Genomic DNA, 17,735 nt, shown 5'->3' on the forward strand with positions numbered 1-17,735 from the left:
TTGCGTGTTGCTTCTATGGTTCTTTTTTTGGGTAGCATTTAAAGGTCTCACAGTGCAATACAAACATATTATTATAATGATGATTTCAGCCTACAGGTGGTGCCATTCTGAAGTTTTCTCAATCATTTTTTATTTCTTGCACACCTTTTCAGGATGGTCTAAGTTGAATTACAAACAATATCATGAATTAAAGCATTGCAAAATAGTGCATAAATTGATCAAATAGAGCAGTTACAAAACAAAATCATTAATCCATCATAAACAAAATTGTTACTAAAATACAGCTACGAGTGAAGCATCTTATATCTTATTCACATTCTCTTGGTATAATAGCATATCAGGACTGAAGTTCATTCTGTTTTGAGCCACCTATTTTGAAGAGTGCTCTTAGCAAATACCAAGAATAATTTAGTGGCAGCTTTCCAGAAAAAAAAAAATGGAAGAAAATTAAAACCTTTGTTGTCAGTAACAAAAACAAGTAGTGATATATGAATTGTACAAAATTTACAAAACGTTGATTTATCTGTAAACCTAATAGGGATGTGAATCGTGTCCTCGATCGTCTTAACGATCGATTTCGGCTGGGAGGGGGAGGGAATCGTATTGTTGCCGTTTGGGGGGGTAAAATATCGTGAAAAATCGTGAAAAATCTAAAAATCTAAAAAATCGCAAAACCGGCACATTAAAACCCCCTAAAACCCACCCCCGACCCTTTAAATTAAATCCCCCACCCTCCCGAACCCCCCCCAAATGAGTTAAATAACCTGCGGGTCCAGCGGCGGTCCGGAACGGCAGCGGTCCGGAACGGGCTCCTGCTCCTGAATCTTGTTGTCTTCAGCCGGCGCCATTTTCCAAAATGGCGCCGAAAAATGGCGGCGGCCATAGACGAACACGATTGGACGGCAGGAGGTCCTTCCGGACCCCCGCTGGACTTTTGGCAAGTCTCGTGGGGGTCAGGAGGGCCCCCACAAGCTGGCCAAAAGTTCCTGGAGGTCCAGCGGGGGTCAGGGAGCGATTTCCCGCCGCGAATCGTTTTCGTACGGAAAATGGCGCCGGCAGGAGATCGACTGCAGGAGGTCGTTCAGCGAGGGTTCCGGCGCCTCGCTGAACAACCTCCTGCAGTCGATCTCCTGCCGGCGCCATTTTCCGTACGAAAACGATTCGCGGCAGGAAATCGCTCCCTGACCCCCGCTGGACCTCCAGGAACTTTTGGCCAGCTTGTGGGGGGCCTCCTGACCCCCACGAGACTTGCCAAAAGTCCAGCGGGGGTCCGGAAGGACCTCCTGCCGTCCAATCGTGTTCGTCTATGGCCGCCGCCATTTTTCGGCGCCATTTTGGAAAATGGCGCCGGCTGAAGACAACAAGATTCAGGAGCAGGAGCCTGTTCCGGACCGCTGCCGTTCCGGACTGCCGCTGGACCCGCAGGTTATTTAACTCATTTGGGGGGGTTCGGGAGGGTGGGGGATTTAATTTAAAGGGTCGGGGGTGGGTTTTAGGGGGTTTTAGTGTGCCGGCTCACGATTCTAACGATTTATAACGATAAATCGTTAGAATCTCTATTGTATTGTGTTCCATAACGGTTTAAGACGATATTAAAATTATCGGACGATAATTTTAATCGTCCTAAAACAATTCACATCCCTAAAACCTAATTTAGCTGAAAATGGATTACAGGTCACGTGAAAGTCTGACAATCAGCTAAAATCTGCAGCAATATTTGTCGTGCCAGGTCCAGTTCTTGCCACAGTAATGCCCTTTTTTTTGTTCAAATATTCTTGAGTATCCAGGGAAAAGCATGGACGTGATTTGGTTACTTTGCATGTCTATATTGATTAGAGATGTGATTCGGCCGAACCTTTTGGTTCGGCCTTCGTTATTGGCCCGCCGCAGGACATTTAGTTTCCCGCGGTTTGGGATGAGTTTTTTTCAACTGTCCCAAACCAAAAAAAAACCCCAAACCTTCAGATTTAATTAATTACAACCTTCCACCCTCCCGACCTCTCCCATAACATACCGAAATTCCCTGGTGGTCCAGCGGGGGTCCTGGGAGCAATCTCCTGTTCTTGGGCCGTCAGCTGCCAGTAAACAAAATGGCGCCGTGGCCCTTTGCCCTTACCATGTGACAGGGGCTATCTGTGCCATTGGCCGGCCTCTGTCACATGGTAGGAGCAATGGATGGCCGGCGCCATCTTAAAATTGGCTCAGGCCATCCATTGCTCCTACCATGTGACAGGGACTGACCAATGGCAACCGATAGCCCATCACATGTAAGGGCAAAGTGCCATTGGCGCCATTTTGATTAGTGGCAGCCTGAGAGGGGTAGATCGCTCCCGGACCTCGCTGGACCATCAGGGACTTTCGGTAAGCCTTGGGGGGGTCGGGATGGGGGTTGCAATTAATTAATTTGAAGGGTTGGGGTGGATTTGGGTTTTTTGTTTTTAATGTTTTTTAAACGATAATGAAAACCGCATGAAATTTCGTGGGTTTCCCTTATTGTTTCGGCGACCCCCTGAACTGCAACGAAATAGGAAATATCGTCTATATTTCCTATTTCTTCGCAAAACGAAATGCACATCCCTAATATTGATAAGTTTCAAGTTAGTTTTGCTACTCTTGGAATTCAATTGATTTAGTTCTTAAGACTTTTCATCTGCTTTCTTTCAGGGTGATTTTACCTGGAACAGCATGTCAGGGGCGCAGTGTACGACTCAAATCGGTCCCCATTCAAAGTCTTTCTGAACTGGAGCGTGCGAGGTTTACAGGAAGTGGCTTTTTTATCGGCTGCAGCAGGATTATGACCTTGGCTGTCAGATCACTATTCCCAAAGGTAGATGCCATTTGGCAATGTTAAATATGTGGCCTTTCAGTATGCAACATCCATTTTTTTCTGTTTTATTTTCTCCTTTATTTTTTCTCTTTAAAAATGAGCTGCAAATGAAAGCCTTTGACATAGAATCTATGGTTGATACAGGTTCTTATGAAGGTGAAAGCTCAAATAAATGGAGCTGTTGGATTGTTTGAAAAAAATGTGCATATAAAACTCTTTCTCCCCCCCCCCCCCCCCCCCAAAAAAAAAAATCCAGCAGTTTAACCCTGCAAATTCTTGGGTTTTTTTGTAGTTTACGTGCTAGAATCCAGCAATGTTTTCAATATTTTGAAGGCCTGCTTCCATGGACACTAGCAGCCATTAAGCAAATGACTCTGTACTATCCACTTACCAAACATATTTACAGGCCTCAGGAGAAGAGTGTGTGAACAGCGAAAAGCATTTAGTGTCTTTGATCTTATGGACAACATAAAGAGAAAAAAAAAAGAAAAACAGAATTTGTCACAATTGTATCAGGCTGAATGCAATCTTCTTTGCAAGGGGGAGGCTACAGGATGTACACAAGTCGCATCTTTTGGAATTTAGAAAGCTATTTGTGGTTTTAATTCTATTAAGTTCAAGAGTGTTTTGGTACAAATCTAGGGACTTTATTTACATAGATCTTGTGACCCAGGGGAAAAATTCTTAGAAAATCAGGATCTTGCTTCACAAATGCCAGCTTTTTACAATTACATTCCATCTGTCTATGAATTGCCTTTGCGGGGAGCAGAGCTATAAATACAGTATCTTTTTTAATGTCTAGAATATTAAAGTATGCAAACCAATGTGTCAGGTGTGATTTCTAAATCACGTTTTCCCTCATGATCCCATTGCGCTCAGATTGGACAGAAATAGCTGCAGTATTTTTCTTTTTCCTTACTCTAGTTGACCAGCAGGGACTGATGTATCATTTTCTCCTAATTCTGTTCCTAGGAGAAAAACCTTTTAATAAATAAGGTGCATTCTCTCAAAAAAGAGAACAGTTTAAGCTTGCTGGTGTGGAATGACACTGTCCTTCCTTTGAGAAATCTCTTCCTTACGCCACAAAGCACTAAAATATAAAAACAAAACCTACTTTTGATTAATTTAAAAAAAAAACCCAAAACCCTCAGAAAGAGAGGGGGAGAAAGTACTTTACTTATTAGGAGGCATACCAAGATAGTCAACTCTAAAATTCAGCTAGGCAGAAAATCTTTAATATTAAAATATAGCTACTGTTCTTCAAAAGTAAAAAGTTATTTTGGCTGTCATTTCACACTGGTTGAGCCCTGATTCCCTCCCCAGTGGTGCTTCAGCCCTGAGGAATCTATCGTGGAATTTGAGGTGCCAAGGCAACCAAATCACAGAGAACATAACTTTTAATGAATGCTCCAGGCCTGTCCAGTGGTCAGTACGACATGCTCTTATGTGAGAGACCTGAGACTGGAGAAATCCTTGACTCTTCCATACTTTTTGTTTCACTGCATCTGGAGGCATTCTGGTGTTTTCAAACCAAGAGAGAGATAGTAACTTTTTCTGTAGCACCTGCAGTAGCTCATGATAGTCTGAGAAGGAGCACTTGAGATTTTTTTTTATAAGTGGATGAGCTGCTTGTTTCCTGTTGGAGCTTCTAAAAAAGTTAGACCCTTGTAGGAGAGTAAGTGGAGGGTCCCAATTATTACCATTCTACTGAACTTTTTTAAGAAGCTGATTTTTGTATTCTCTGCGGATAGGCAGGATGGCAGTCTTCACACATGGGTAATGTTATCAGATGGCGCCCAGAATGGAAGTTTGATTTCAAAAATTTCTAGAAACTTTGAGTGTGCTCTACTGAGCATGTTTAGCATGCTGTACCTCTGTGTGTCCATGTAGGGCCCCTTCAGCCTCATCTTTTCCACAGAGTTGTGGTCTTTTTGCCCTCTCCTGCTTATCAGGGATGCTTGCTTCCAGAAATGCAGGAATTGGGTTTTTTTCTGGGATCTCTCACTCTTTTAATAGCCTTTAGGTAGATTTTTGAATGCTTTTTTTTGTTTGTTTTAATGGCCATGTGGTGTACTAATACCAGCGCATCGAGGCAGTATCAGTCATGTTATTTTCTGACATAGTTAATTTTTCAGTCAATAACCCAGACGGACAAGAAAGCCAGGAGCTTTGAGAATTGCCCCGGTATGAAAGGGTCATGTTTATCACTGATCCCAATGATAGAAGTGTTCTTTGCCCAGAGTTTGACCATGATGTCTGGGAGGTGTCCCCTCATTGTGACTAAATCCCCTAGACGGCATTGTTCCTGGCTTGACCTCACGGTATCATAAGTCTGACCCATTGGCATCAGAGGCATCAATATTGAGGGACCAAAGGCTGAACCTACTGCTATTTGTATATTGACATCAGGGAGGGGGGAACTGATGCCTTTGACATCCAACACTAGACAGGACCAGGGTGACATGTCATCACCTGTTCCTCCCACCTGAAGAGAGTGACGTATTCAGCATCTTTGCTACCAGCATCACACAGCTTCAATGGCATGCACTAAGTGAAGGCCAAGAAGCATTCAGACAGAAGTCTTGTATCCTGCAAAGCATTCCTGCAGGGAGAACAGCTAGTCTTCCATAAATTTCCATGAATCACAACAGACTCTAAGGATCTAGGTGTCATCTACCAATAATACAGCTCTTGGTGTCCCAGAAAAGCATGACCTAGTCTCCTGCCTCCCAGGCCATGTTGGGAGGAGAAGCTGCATAGGAAGATTCAGGAGACCTGGATATTAAGATGCACAGTATTGGTGTTTCTGGAGATGACATCCAGCCCCTGCTGGAATCCATCATAGCACCCCACAGAAGAGCCCTGGTGCCAGTTTCTGGAGGTAAACTGACATCAGGAACTGCTGCAACAAAATAATCTCCAGCCCATTTGGGGCAGTAGCTTTGCCAAGGCACAGAAGTTCATCGGGTTCTAGATCCCCAACAGCTGCCCTCTGAGGCCTTGTCTGCAGCTGGGTGAAATCCAGATCCACTCGCCTGACATAGCAGTCAGGCTTGGATTCCGAATACTCTTGGGGGTATGGCTATGGATTTGAGGATGTCTCCAATCAGGAAGGGTCAACAGATCACCTTTTGGACCCCTCTCCCCCCACTGAAAAAGTGATGATTTCCCTCTAAGGGCCTCTTCTTTACTTATTTTTTGTTAAGAGGATGACATGCCATATTTTCTGTTTTTTGTTCCAAGATTTGTTCCATGTAAACTGCCACCCGGCAGTAGTTATTACTGTTAACTGTGAACCGGAGTGATATGTATTGTATACAGGAACTTCGGTATATAAAAACCATAAATAAATAAATAAATAAATTTCATGTATTGCAAAAGGAGGAATATAGTGGCAGTGCCCATCCATGAGATGAAAGCACAGAAGAGAATGTGGTAAAACCTCCTCTCTCTCAATAAGCATGAAGATGTGATATATTGTGTCCAGAAGCATCCTGGATTTAAGAAACAGTAGCTTTCTCACCATTTGATAGTGGTTGAATCCACACTCAAGAAGACCCAGAGGTATGGTACTCCTGGAGATGGATTTTTGTACTTTTAACTTATGAGAGAGGTTTTTCAAGGGGCTATGCTCAATGCCCGCAGAGCATCCTACCAGCGATTCATGAGTAAGTATATGTGGGACATACTTAAGAGCATAAAAAAGATGGCATGGAAGCTTCCTCGGAAGCAGTGTAATGCCTTGGAGTCACTGATGGACAAGGGTATGGAATGTGGAAAACACATGCTACAGTCAACCTTTGTTTTCAAGATGGTATCAAGAGTCTTTGCAGTGGGTATTGGTGCCTGCAGATTTGCCTGGCTGCAGGTCTCAGATCTACAACAGGGTGTCCAGGAAAGATTCATTGACATGCCTTACAGTGGAGAGAATCACTTTTGAAATTAGATCGAGGAAGTGGTGGCGCCGATTAAAAACTCCACTGTCACTCCAAACCCACTCTCCTCAAATAGGAAGTGTCTGAGTTGGGTGCTGAGGAGATATTTTTCTCTGTTATAAGCAGGAGGGTCCTCACACTCATCTTAGAGAGCAGAGGGCTCCAAAACTACAGCCAGCACCCCAGAGAATTTTGTTGGATCAGGGGGAGCATAGCCAGGATCCCAGTATCCATGCCAGAAGAGCTTACTATTGGAGGGAGGCTGTTTTATATAAACTATTGCCCCAGAATAACTTCAGACACTCTAATCCTCAGCATAGTGTCAAGAGGATACAGAGTGCATATATTGGATATCTCACAAATCACCTACTAAACCCATTTGGTCATTATCTCAATATCCGGAATTGTTGCAAAAAGAAGGTGGAGATTGTTTTCCAAGTACTTCCGGATCCCAAAAATAAAAGGGGGACTCCATCCCATCCTAGGCCTAAGGACTTTGAACAAATACCTGGTAAGGGGAATTGGATTCATTCAGCAACCGAGGGCCCCAACTTTTACGGTCTGGGGAAACAAGTATGGGGGTAACTTGCACATGCAGCAATTATTACCCTTAACCAATAACACTGATACTTTGATGCAACTCAAACATTGCTCTCTGCTTCAATGGCAAGGCATAACAAGGAATTGGATCCAACAGCAATCAATGAGGGCTAGTGTGGGAAACTGATAAGCACAAGGGTTAACAGGGAATTGGATTCAAACAACCACCAATGAAGGCCCTGACTTTATGGTCTGGGAAACAGATAAGCATGGGGTAACCTACACAGCACAGCACAACGACCAAAAGCTTACTGGGCAGACTGGATGGACCATTTGGTCCTTTTCTGCCATCAATTCTGTTTCTGTTTATAAGATGGTTTCCCTAGGCACCTTGATTACCTTTCTAGAAAAGGGGTCTCGCTGTGCTTTCTTGATCTGAACAATGCTTGTACTCATATTTCCAGGTCACAAGAAGTATTTCAGATTTGTAGTAGAAAGCACCACCTCCAATATTGCATGGTGCCCTTTGGGCCTGGCATCATCAGCAGCCTGTGTATTCCCAAAATGTCTTACAGTGGTGGCAGCACACCTATGCAATTTGGGGATACATGTGTTTCCCTACTTGGATGATTGACTGATCAAGGGCCTGTCTCAAAGTAGTGGTACAGAATCAGTGAGCAAAACCATCCTCGTGTTGGAGTTCCTAAGGTCCACCATTAACAACCCCAAGTCCTAGTTGAGCCCATCATCTCAACTGGAATTTATAAGAGCATTGCTAAATATGACTTAGGAGAGAGCCTTCCTCATATAAAAGAGGATTACTAATGGTGTGCACATGAAAAACATTTGTATACTTTTGCTGTGTTTCAATTTTCTTTATTTTTGTTTTGTTCCTTGTTTATTCTTTTGTCTTATTTACCTAAAATAAAATATGGGGGAAACAATTCCCCAAAAAAGCAAAACTAAAAGATGTCCCCCCTCCCCCTCCTTCCTGCCCACCAAACCTTCTTCCCATGACCCTGTATCCCCCACCCCTCGAGCTTTCCCAACCCCAGCTCTTACCCTTTTGTAGGTCAGTGGGTTTTCCAGTGACAGGAACGATCCTCAGTTGCTACTGCCCTACTTCTCTGACTTTCCAAAATGGCCATCAGACAACCCAAGGCCAATACCGTCACATTGGCAGAATCTATTGATCAGAGGAGAGAGAGGCCGTGGTAGGTCCAGGGACACAAGGCATACAAAATACTCATTCTCCCCGCAAATGTTATGCAGTTGTCTGCTTGTGTGTGTGTGTGTGTGTGTATGTGTGTATAAGAGTATAAGAAATTCTATGCTGGGTCAGACCAAGGGTCCATCAAGTCCAGAATCCTGTTTCCAACATGGCCAATCCAGGCTTACAAGTACCTTCCAGTTGAAGGTTTGTAATATTATATTTCAACCTAGTTAGTTTTTTTTCTGGAATTATTGATTTCTCTCATGGTGATTATGTTTGAAAACAACACAAGCTGACATGAGAATACAGCATGTAAACATATTTTGCCGCCTTAAGTGGTTTACCATGCTGCTGCTTTATTATGCTTGGTTTCTGGAGTAAATTTTAGATCACATATGCTATAATAAGGAAACACCTTATATTTTTCAAAGAAGTTGTTGTGGTGGCACTAATAGTTGATTTTTCCACATAATAGTATGCGATGAAGCAGTCTCTGGCTCAATTAACTTTACCCAAACAATATGGCTTTGTTCCATAATCTCTGAGGCAACACAATACCACGGTAAACATTTAAGTTTAAATCTGAAAGTGATGCTAGTATTGAAATGGCAATCCAACTGAATTTGGATGTGTATATATATATATATTTTTGCTTTGACTGTTAACTACATTTTTTTCTCAATGATTATAAATGAGGGAAGGAGTTTCTAGAGCTCATGAGTGGTGAAATGGTCATTGTGCAGAATAGAACCAATCCACTGGCTATCTCCCCCTTATACACACATACTCACACTTACACTCACTCTCTCTCTCCCTCATACACACACACATACACTTACTGACTCTTCCCCTTATACACACACACATTCACACTCACTGGCTCTCTTCCTCACATAGCCATATTTGTTCACTGGCTCTCGCACAAACCAGGCTTCCTCTTCTGCTGCAGGCGCCAGGGGATGTACTGGGGGCCCTTTGTATTCAGCAACTGCTGGGAGGGCTGTACCGACTCTGGGAGACCTCTTCTTCGACTGCGGGTGGGAGCGACAATGCCAGCAGCCCCAACAGGTCCTATTAAATAGCATCCTGTGGGAGGAGTGTGTCAGCCCCATCCTGCTAAGCCTCCTCTTCAGGCCCTGCTGGTTCCTTTCTGATGCCACGGGGGGAAGGTTGTTGCCGGCAGCCCTGTGGGTTTTTTCCTTCGGTCATGGGCAGGAAGGGAAATGTCAGCAGCCCCGTTGGGCCTTTTTCTTCTTCGGCCGCAGGTGGGAGGGTTGGTGCTAACAGCCTTTCTGGGCCTTCTCTTCACACTGCTTGTTTGCGGACTTCTGACCGGAGACACTTTCTGCCTTACAATTTTGCACCATGCCCGACCTCTGCCTAATTGTAGAACTGTGAGGTCGGGCATGGTGCAAAATTATAAGGCAGTGCCAGCAGAAAGTGTTCCCAGCTCCCGCAGCCTGGAAACAGCCCTTGGTGGCCTTTCCCTCTAGTGAGTGAGACTGCGACATGATTGGAGAGTTAGAGACAGATCCCGCAGTGGTGCAGCTCTAGTTCAGGACTCATACACCAACGTCTCAGCTCTTTTTGGTCTTAGCCAACATCTTGATCCATTAACAAAGATGGGTTGATGACCAAAGAACGGGAAGATGGAGGGCTGGGCCTGCACTATAGTCGCGCCACCACGGGGTCTAGTACTACAGCAGCCAGACTTTTTTGTGGTTTTTTTTTTTTTAAGAATAAGTAAACCTACTACAGCAATTTTACTCAGTTGCACTTGCAGCTGGAAAAAGTCTTTATTGGTTTCCCTGCGGCATGGGCTTCCTTGGTGCCAGGCCAAGTCACCAGCCTTTGGAGGTAAGCAGCGCGGAAGGCTGTGGTCTGCAAAAGCAGTGCTTCTATGCTGTGGCTGCTCACTACTACAGGCACCGTGGGGACACAGCCGCAGTGCAATCAGGAGCTGGGGGAGAACATGTGACCAACTAGCCTGGCAAATTGGGTACCGTATGCCCGATCCCCCAATTGGCCAGTCCACCCCTGCCTGGGCCCATGAAATAAAGCCCAGCAATTTATAATTTTTAAAAACTGACACCCACCCACTTCACCATCAAACCCATGGTCAAGGAAAAGGGTATTAGGTACCCTAGGAAAGCCTTACAGCCTTGCACATATGCACACACACACACACACACACACACTCCCTCACTCTCTGCAGACACACACTCCCTCACTCTCTGCAGACACACACAATTAAATTATGCATTTATAACAAATTTAACATGAAAAAGAACATTCAAAAGTACAGTCTTCTGAGGCAAAAATCACTTACAACATGCATATTTACATGCATTGCTGTTGTACCAACCAGAAAACTCTGCAAAAAAAAAAAGATACTTGGAACTCCTGTGGAATTAGACTTTTTGTAATGTATGGACTGGTCCCTCAGAAAGTCATGAAGAAATGGAATTACCATTACAATGTAGTAAACATCCCATACCAAAACAATCATAATTGCCAGCACTCAAACACTGCACTTTCCATACCAGGCCCTAGAGGAGTAATACACCTCCTATTAGTAAAACAGACCAAGCCAGGCTCCTACACAGAAATTATATACCAGCAAAATACTTCATCTCAGTCACACATGCAGAACACAGGCAGACCCTGACCAAATACAGAATAAAGATATCAGAAAGTATATAAATAGAAACGTGCAGAGAACACACAACAAGCCAGCTTCTATAGGCAGAACAACAATGGAAAAACAGAAATATTACATTTTTCATAAAATATTAAATAATAAAATCATGAAATATAAAGCATCAATCATAATAGTAAAAATCATATTCATAAAACAAATATTTCAAACCAGTTAATAGAATATCCAAAATTTCCCAAACACCAATAAAATATTTCAAAAACAGCTGATGAATAAAAATATCCAATAATTAAAAAGTGTTATATTCCCCAAAAAACTATTAAATATTTAAAAACAGAAGCATCAAGGTACACCCAATAATTAAAACACAAAGATTTTTAAAAATCTCCTCTCCATATCTTGGATATTTTGATTCCAGTCACTCTAAGATTGTTGTGGATTGGGGGAGATAGGGCCACACAAACTTTCTTCTCTCAAACACACACATACACTCACACACACTCCTTCTCTCAGATATATGCCAATACTCTCACATACACTCCCTATCACATACAGGCTTTCTCTCCATCACAGACATATTTTTGTGTGTGCCTGTGAGAGACTAACACACAAGCTCTCACAGGCACACATACATGCATACAGCCTGTCACACAGAAATACACACACTCAAGCTCTCACACAGATACTTCAAGACACACAGACACACATGGCTTCCTCTTCTTTGAGCCATGGTGGGATGAGGCCCACCATGGTTCGAGGCTTTCCTGCGCTGGTGGGGAGGGATGGAGCGTATGCTGTGGGCACCTGTTGGAAAAGTTGTACGTGAGCATTCAGTCATGCAAATTACAGAAGACACCACTTCTCCTTATTTTTGGCTGCCAGTGAGTTGGGCTCTGCCTGCGGCCTCTCCTGCTGCCACTGCCCCCGGGTGTGCTGTCCCATGCAAATGCATGATAAGTACACCAGGTTGTGCTGGACCTGCTACTGGTTAGAGCAGCAGACTGAGAACCAGGAAAACCAGGGTTCAAATCCTGCTGACACTCTGTGTAACCTTGAGCAAGTCATTTCACCCTCTGTTGCCTCAGATACAAACTTGTATGGGAACAGGGAAATACCTACTGTACCTGGATATAACTTTCCTTGAGCTATTGATAAAGCATGAATTCAATTAAAATAAAGTGTTTTTTATTTTTATTTATTTATTAGCTTTTATATATCAATATTTGTGGGTGCATCATGCCAGTTTACAATATAACTGAAGGAGGAAATTACAAAAAACCAGGGTGGGGGGGAGAGGGAGCAGATAGGAAGAGAGAAGGTACTAGAGAAAAGAGGAAAAAACAAGAAGAGGAGAAAAGGAACAGTAACTGATGGAAAACAACAGAGGAAACATAAGTAGCATTGCAAATTATATACTCAATAAGGGACAGTGTGTAACCTTTTCCACTGTGGATAACCTTATATAAATTATACACTCCAAAAAGTATTATATACAATAATATACCTTATCTTTAATTAGTACATACAGGAGACACTATATATGACATTACAAATTATATGTTCAGAAAGGCAACTGTGTATAGACTAGCAGGATTGCTATAGGGAAAAGTAAGGGTTAAAGGAAAGCAGAGAGGGTAAATAAAAAGGGGTATAAATGGTTGCTGTAGGGAAAAATAAGGGTTTGAGGACAGGGGAAATGGGTTAGGGGAAATAAGGAGGTATATAAGGAGGTGCAGCGAAATGGGAAGCAATAACTAAAGAAACCCACACCCAATGGGTGTGGGTTTCTTTAGTTATTGCTTCCTAGCCAGGATGTATTGGGGGAGGGGGTCAGTAAGGATTCAGGAAAGAATGTACAAAGACTATTAAGAGAAAATCATTTGATTTGTGGGTAACTAACTTAGGATATTATCTGCTATTTTATATTTCCTAACATTTTTTGTGTTTCAAGTAGAAGTTAAGTATCATTTATGCTGCTTATTGATACAGATCTGTCAGTGATTGAAACCTGCACAAGGTGGGGGCTTTATTTTGAACTATTTGGTTGCCATTGTGTTTACATTGTATTTAATATTGAAAAAAAAAGTTAGGATATGCACAGTAGACATTTCGCAAAGCTTAGATTGTCAGGGAACTGGTAAGAACAGTTCTCATGACTTTTGGCAGCAATTTTATAGCTTCTGATTGTCAGAGAATATTGAAATTGGCTGACCATCTTTTCCCATTAAAATTAGTAATGAGAAGAGAGTGTGGGGGTTAGCTCAGATTTGGTGAGTTGTCACACAGGCTCAGATGTAGTATAAACCGCATCAAATTGGAGTCAGCCACAGATTTCTTTATTCAGTCTAACTAAAACACACCAGATTCAAAAAAGGTTTCATTTTAATCAGAATTATTTTAATTTCAATTTTTGTCCATATTTAGACATTCAGAAAGTGCTCTATCTTGGCTGTCCACAATAGTGGCAAAATACAAGCAGTGGGGATCCTCTGTGTTCCTGTCAAAATTCTGGTGTCCGGTACCTCTATCCAGGGTCTAAAGTACTATTTTGGTTTACTCCAATGGAGACACTGTTTTTACTTTAATGTGACCTTAAATACGCCCATCCTGTGAAAAATCCAATTAACTTTGTTGTTTTTTAATTTTGTAAAAGCTTATACAACCCAAAGGGTACTGTTCCATGCCAACTCAACTTTGAGAAACGCTCTACTCCAACCGTATAAACAGTAATCCAATTAAACTTATCTCGTTATTGACGACGTTCTAAAGGCTGAAATCCCTCTTTTAAAAGGGAAAAGTCGTTGCCAAGACACTAGTTGAGTGCAGGGACTATCCTTATGTAGTCCCTGCACTGTGATGTCATTGAATAGTGTCACGAGGGTAGGAGTTGCTGGCTCTTTAATTTAAAAGTAAACTGAGTGTGCGCCTAAAGAGGGGAAGACAGCGGCACTGAGAAACCCTGGCGAACATGGCAGAGCCCCGACCGCACGCATTGCTCCGACCATGTGCCCAGCAACATCCACGCCGTGACCCAACCCCAGATGCGAGCCTGAAGCCCAACAGCAGAGCCCCAAACGCATGCACTCCCCCCAACTGCAGGCATAGCAATGGCCCCAGACGCAATCCCGAAGCAAAGGGTAAGCAGGGTCGGAGGTCGAGCAGTGCATGCGACCCACGCAACATTAGGGTTCTTCAGCTTGGAGAAGAGACAACTGAGGGGAGATACGATAGAGGTTTATAAAATAATGAGTGGATTGGAATGGGTAAACACGAATCGGTTGTTTATGCTTTCAGAAAGTACAAAGACTAGGGGATATGCAATGAAGTTACTAGGTGATACATTTAAGACAAATAGAAAAAAATACTTTTTTACTCAAGGCATAATTAAACTCTGGAATTCTTTGCCAGAAGATGTTGTAAAAGATGTTAGTGTAACTGGATTTAAAATAAGGTTTGGACAAGTTCCTGGAAGAAAAGTCCATAATAAGTGCAATTTTATTTATTTACCTGTGCTTTAATGTAATAGAGCTGTCTATTTGCCAAAGTTTGTGCCTTGTACTGTTTGTAAGGGGCAGATTTGCTATTGAAACCTGAAAGTGAGCTATTTTGTCCCAGGGGTCAATCTGATACTTTGGGCTGTACTTAGCCAGGAGACAGGAAGCACTAAAGCTTCTTGTGTCCAGCAAAGTAAAAGTTTAACTTAGTAAGCCAATCAGGGGGAGGGTCTTATCAAACTCATTTGCAGTTACAGAGTCCTGAAAACAACCTTGAGAAAGAGATTGGTTATCTGAAAAGAAAGAAGAAACCCAATACATACAGAAATTCCATAATACAATCAGTAACCAAAAGAAAAAGCTCACTGCTGGGTGACTTGTCATTAGAGGCACTAATCTGGGAATTCTCAATGAGGGAAACACTACAGTTAAAAGCCTCCCAGGATCATCGGCCAGCAGAAATGCTATTCAGTTATTGACAGTAGGACATTAGAATGTCACCCCCCCCCCCCCCAAATACAAATGCAATAAAAAAAAAAAGGCAAAGTGGATAACAAAAGTCAACTAAATAAGTCACACAGAGAGTGTCCAAGAAAAACATGAACCTGTACCAGAACAGCTGGAAAGCTATGTGCACAAATGCTCGTAGTTTGGGCAATAAAATCCCAGACCTGCAAGCCCTAATGTTGGAGGCGGACTTGGACATTGTTGCTGTCACGGAGACGTGGTTCACGGATTCACATGATTGGGATACTACCATACTGGGATATAACATTAAGAAAGGACAGAGAAGGGGGAGGAGTGGCTCTTTATGTCAAAAACAATATCCAAGCATCCGAGCTGCAGGGAAAATGGGGCAAAGAAGAAGCTTTATGGGCCGTCCAAAAAAAAAAAAATGATGGGACATCCATTTTTATTGACGTGGTTTACAGGCCTCCAAATCAAATGGAAGTACTAGATAGAGATCTGATTGAAGAAGTGGTGACTGTTGGAGATTTTAATCTACCAGATGTAAACTGGAAATCCCATTTGTAGAATCTAACAGTAGTAGAGAGATAGTGGATGCCCTGCAAGTGGCTCTGTTCAAACAAATGGTAATGGAGCCTACGAGGGAGGGAGGTATACTCGATTTAGTGCTCACTAATGGAGATAATGTCTCCAATGTCCGGGTGGGTACCCACCTCAGCACCAGTGATCATCAAACGGTATGGTTTCATATCACTAATCTGATACGGAGAAGTTGCACGAAGACCAGAGTTTTGTGTTTCAAAAACACGGACTTTGCTGAAATGGGGAAGTACCTGGAGGAAGAACTAGAAGGATGGGAGAAAACGAGAGATGTGGAACAAAAGTGGGCCAAACTAAAAGGAGCAATTACTGAAGCGACTAATATATATATATATATATATATATATATATATATATATATATATATATATATATATATATAATGTTAACTCCATTTGATTGTAAGATAATTGCATATGTTGAATGATAATTGCAGATTTGTAAACCGTTATGATGGCTCTACCGAATAACGGTATATAAAACCCTACAAATAAATAAATATATGTTAGAAAAGTAAAGTAAAGCAAGAAAAGAATGAAACCTATCTGGTTCACAAAGGAGGTGGCTGATAAAATAAAAGTTAAAAGAACAGCGTTTAAGAAATATAAAAGATCCCAAAGGGAGGATCACAAGGAAGAATATCTGATAAAACTGAGGGAAATTTTCCTATCACTCGGCTTCTTTCTCCATGGGAGATGTTTAAAAAATTTTTGAAAGAGTCTTTGCAATATCAAGATGAAGAAATTCCTATATAGAGAAAAAACTAACTAGAGGTATAGATACTCAAAATGTAAAAGGAGAAGTTGCACCCTCTCCGGGAATTTCGACCTTTTTAGAGGAGTCAATTGATATTATTGAAAAAAGAGCTACTCTTTTTATATCATTCTTGGCAGAACAAGATAAGGAGAATTTGTTTAAAAAGTTTTTTAGATCAAAGGATTTATTATTTTGTGGATATAAAATGCAAATGTTTCCAGATGTGGCTAGAACCACACAAGCTAGAAGAAAATATTTCCTGTCACTGAAAGCACGTGTACTTGCAATTGGTGCAACTTTTTTCCTGAAATACCCTTGTGTATGCTGTATTAACTATAGAGGTAATAGGTTTGCATTTTTAGATCCCACACATTTAGAAACTTTCTTGGTTGATAAACGTCAGGTAGCAGTATCAAATGAGAATGTCCAATAAGGAAAAAATACCTTCCTTTCTCTTCATAGAAGTTTTCTTTTACAAAATATAGTAGAGAATAATAATTTTTGTTGAATTTATGGATATGCAATTATTGAATATTTTGGTTATTTGTCTCCCCCAATTATGGTATATGTAATAACAGTGATAATAATGGAAATGTATGATTATTATAATGTTTTGTTTGGTGCTGTATTACATATTTTCCTTTATTCATGATGTAAATCATTAATGAAAATTCAATAAAGTTTAAATAAAAAAACAAAAAAAACTGAGGGAAATGAAGAAATTAATCAAGAAAGTGAAAAGTCAAGCGGAAGAAAGGATTGCCAAAGAGGTAAAGTGAGGTGACAAAACATTTTTCAGATACCTCAGTGAAAGGAGAAAAATCCAAAGTGGTATAGTGAAATTGAAAGGTGAAAAGGATCAATGGGTGGAGTCAGATGAAGAAATGGCAGAAATATTAAATGAATACTTAAGTTTGGTGTTCACTAAAGAAGACCCTGGAGAAGGACCGATGCTAGTTAACAAGAAACTGGAGGGGAGTGGAATGGATGAAACTCCGTTTATGAAAGAGAATGTATGGGAAAAACTAGGAAAACTGAAAGTGGACAAAGCCATGGGGCCTGATGAGGTTCATCCCAGGATGCTGAAAGAGCTCAGAGATGTGCTGGCAGCTCCGCTGAGTGACCTGTTCAATAGATCCCTGGAAATGGGAGTGGTGCCAGGTGACTGGAGAAGAGCGGCGGTGGTCCCTCTTCACAAGAGTGGGAGAGAGAGAGGAGGCTGGAAACTACAGGCCGGTTAGCC

At 41.9% G+C, this 17,735-nt stretch overlaps 1 protein-coding gene across 1 annotated transcript in view; it reads left to right on the forward strand.

The window, feature by feature from the left end:
* ARHGAP6 (Rho GTPase activating protein 6) overlaps window positions 1-17,735 on the forward strand; it is a 269,412-nt gene that overhangs the window by 19,998 nt on the left and 231,679 nt on the right. Inside the window, 3 exon segments of the mRNA XM_029603281.1 lie at window positions 2,665-2,691; window positions 2,693-2,758; window positions 2,761-2,827. Coding sequence (XP_029459141.1) covers window positions 2,665-2,691; window positions 2,693-2,758; window positions 2,761-2,827 — 160 coding nt within the window.

Source organism: Rhinatrema bivittatum, chromosome 5 (genome assembly GCF_901001135.1).
Source record: "Rhinatrema bivittatum chromosome 5, aRhiBiv1.1, whole genome shotgun sequence".
In the NCBI taxonomy this organism is placed as follows: Eukaryota; Metazoa; Chordata; class Amphibia; order Gymnophiona; family Rhinatrematidae; genus Rhinatrema; species Rhinatrema bivittatum.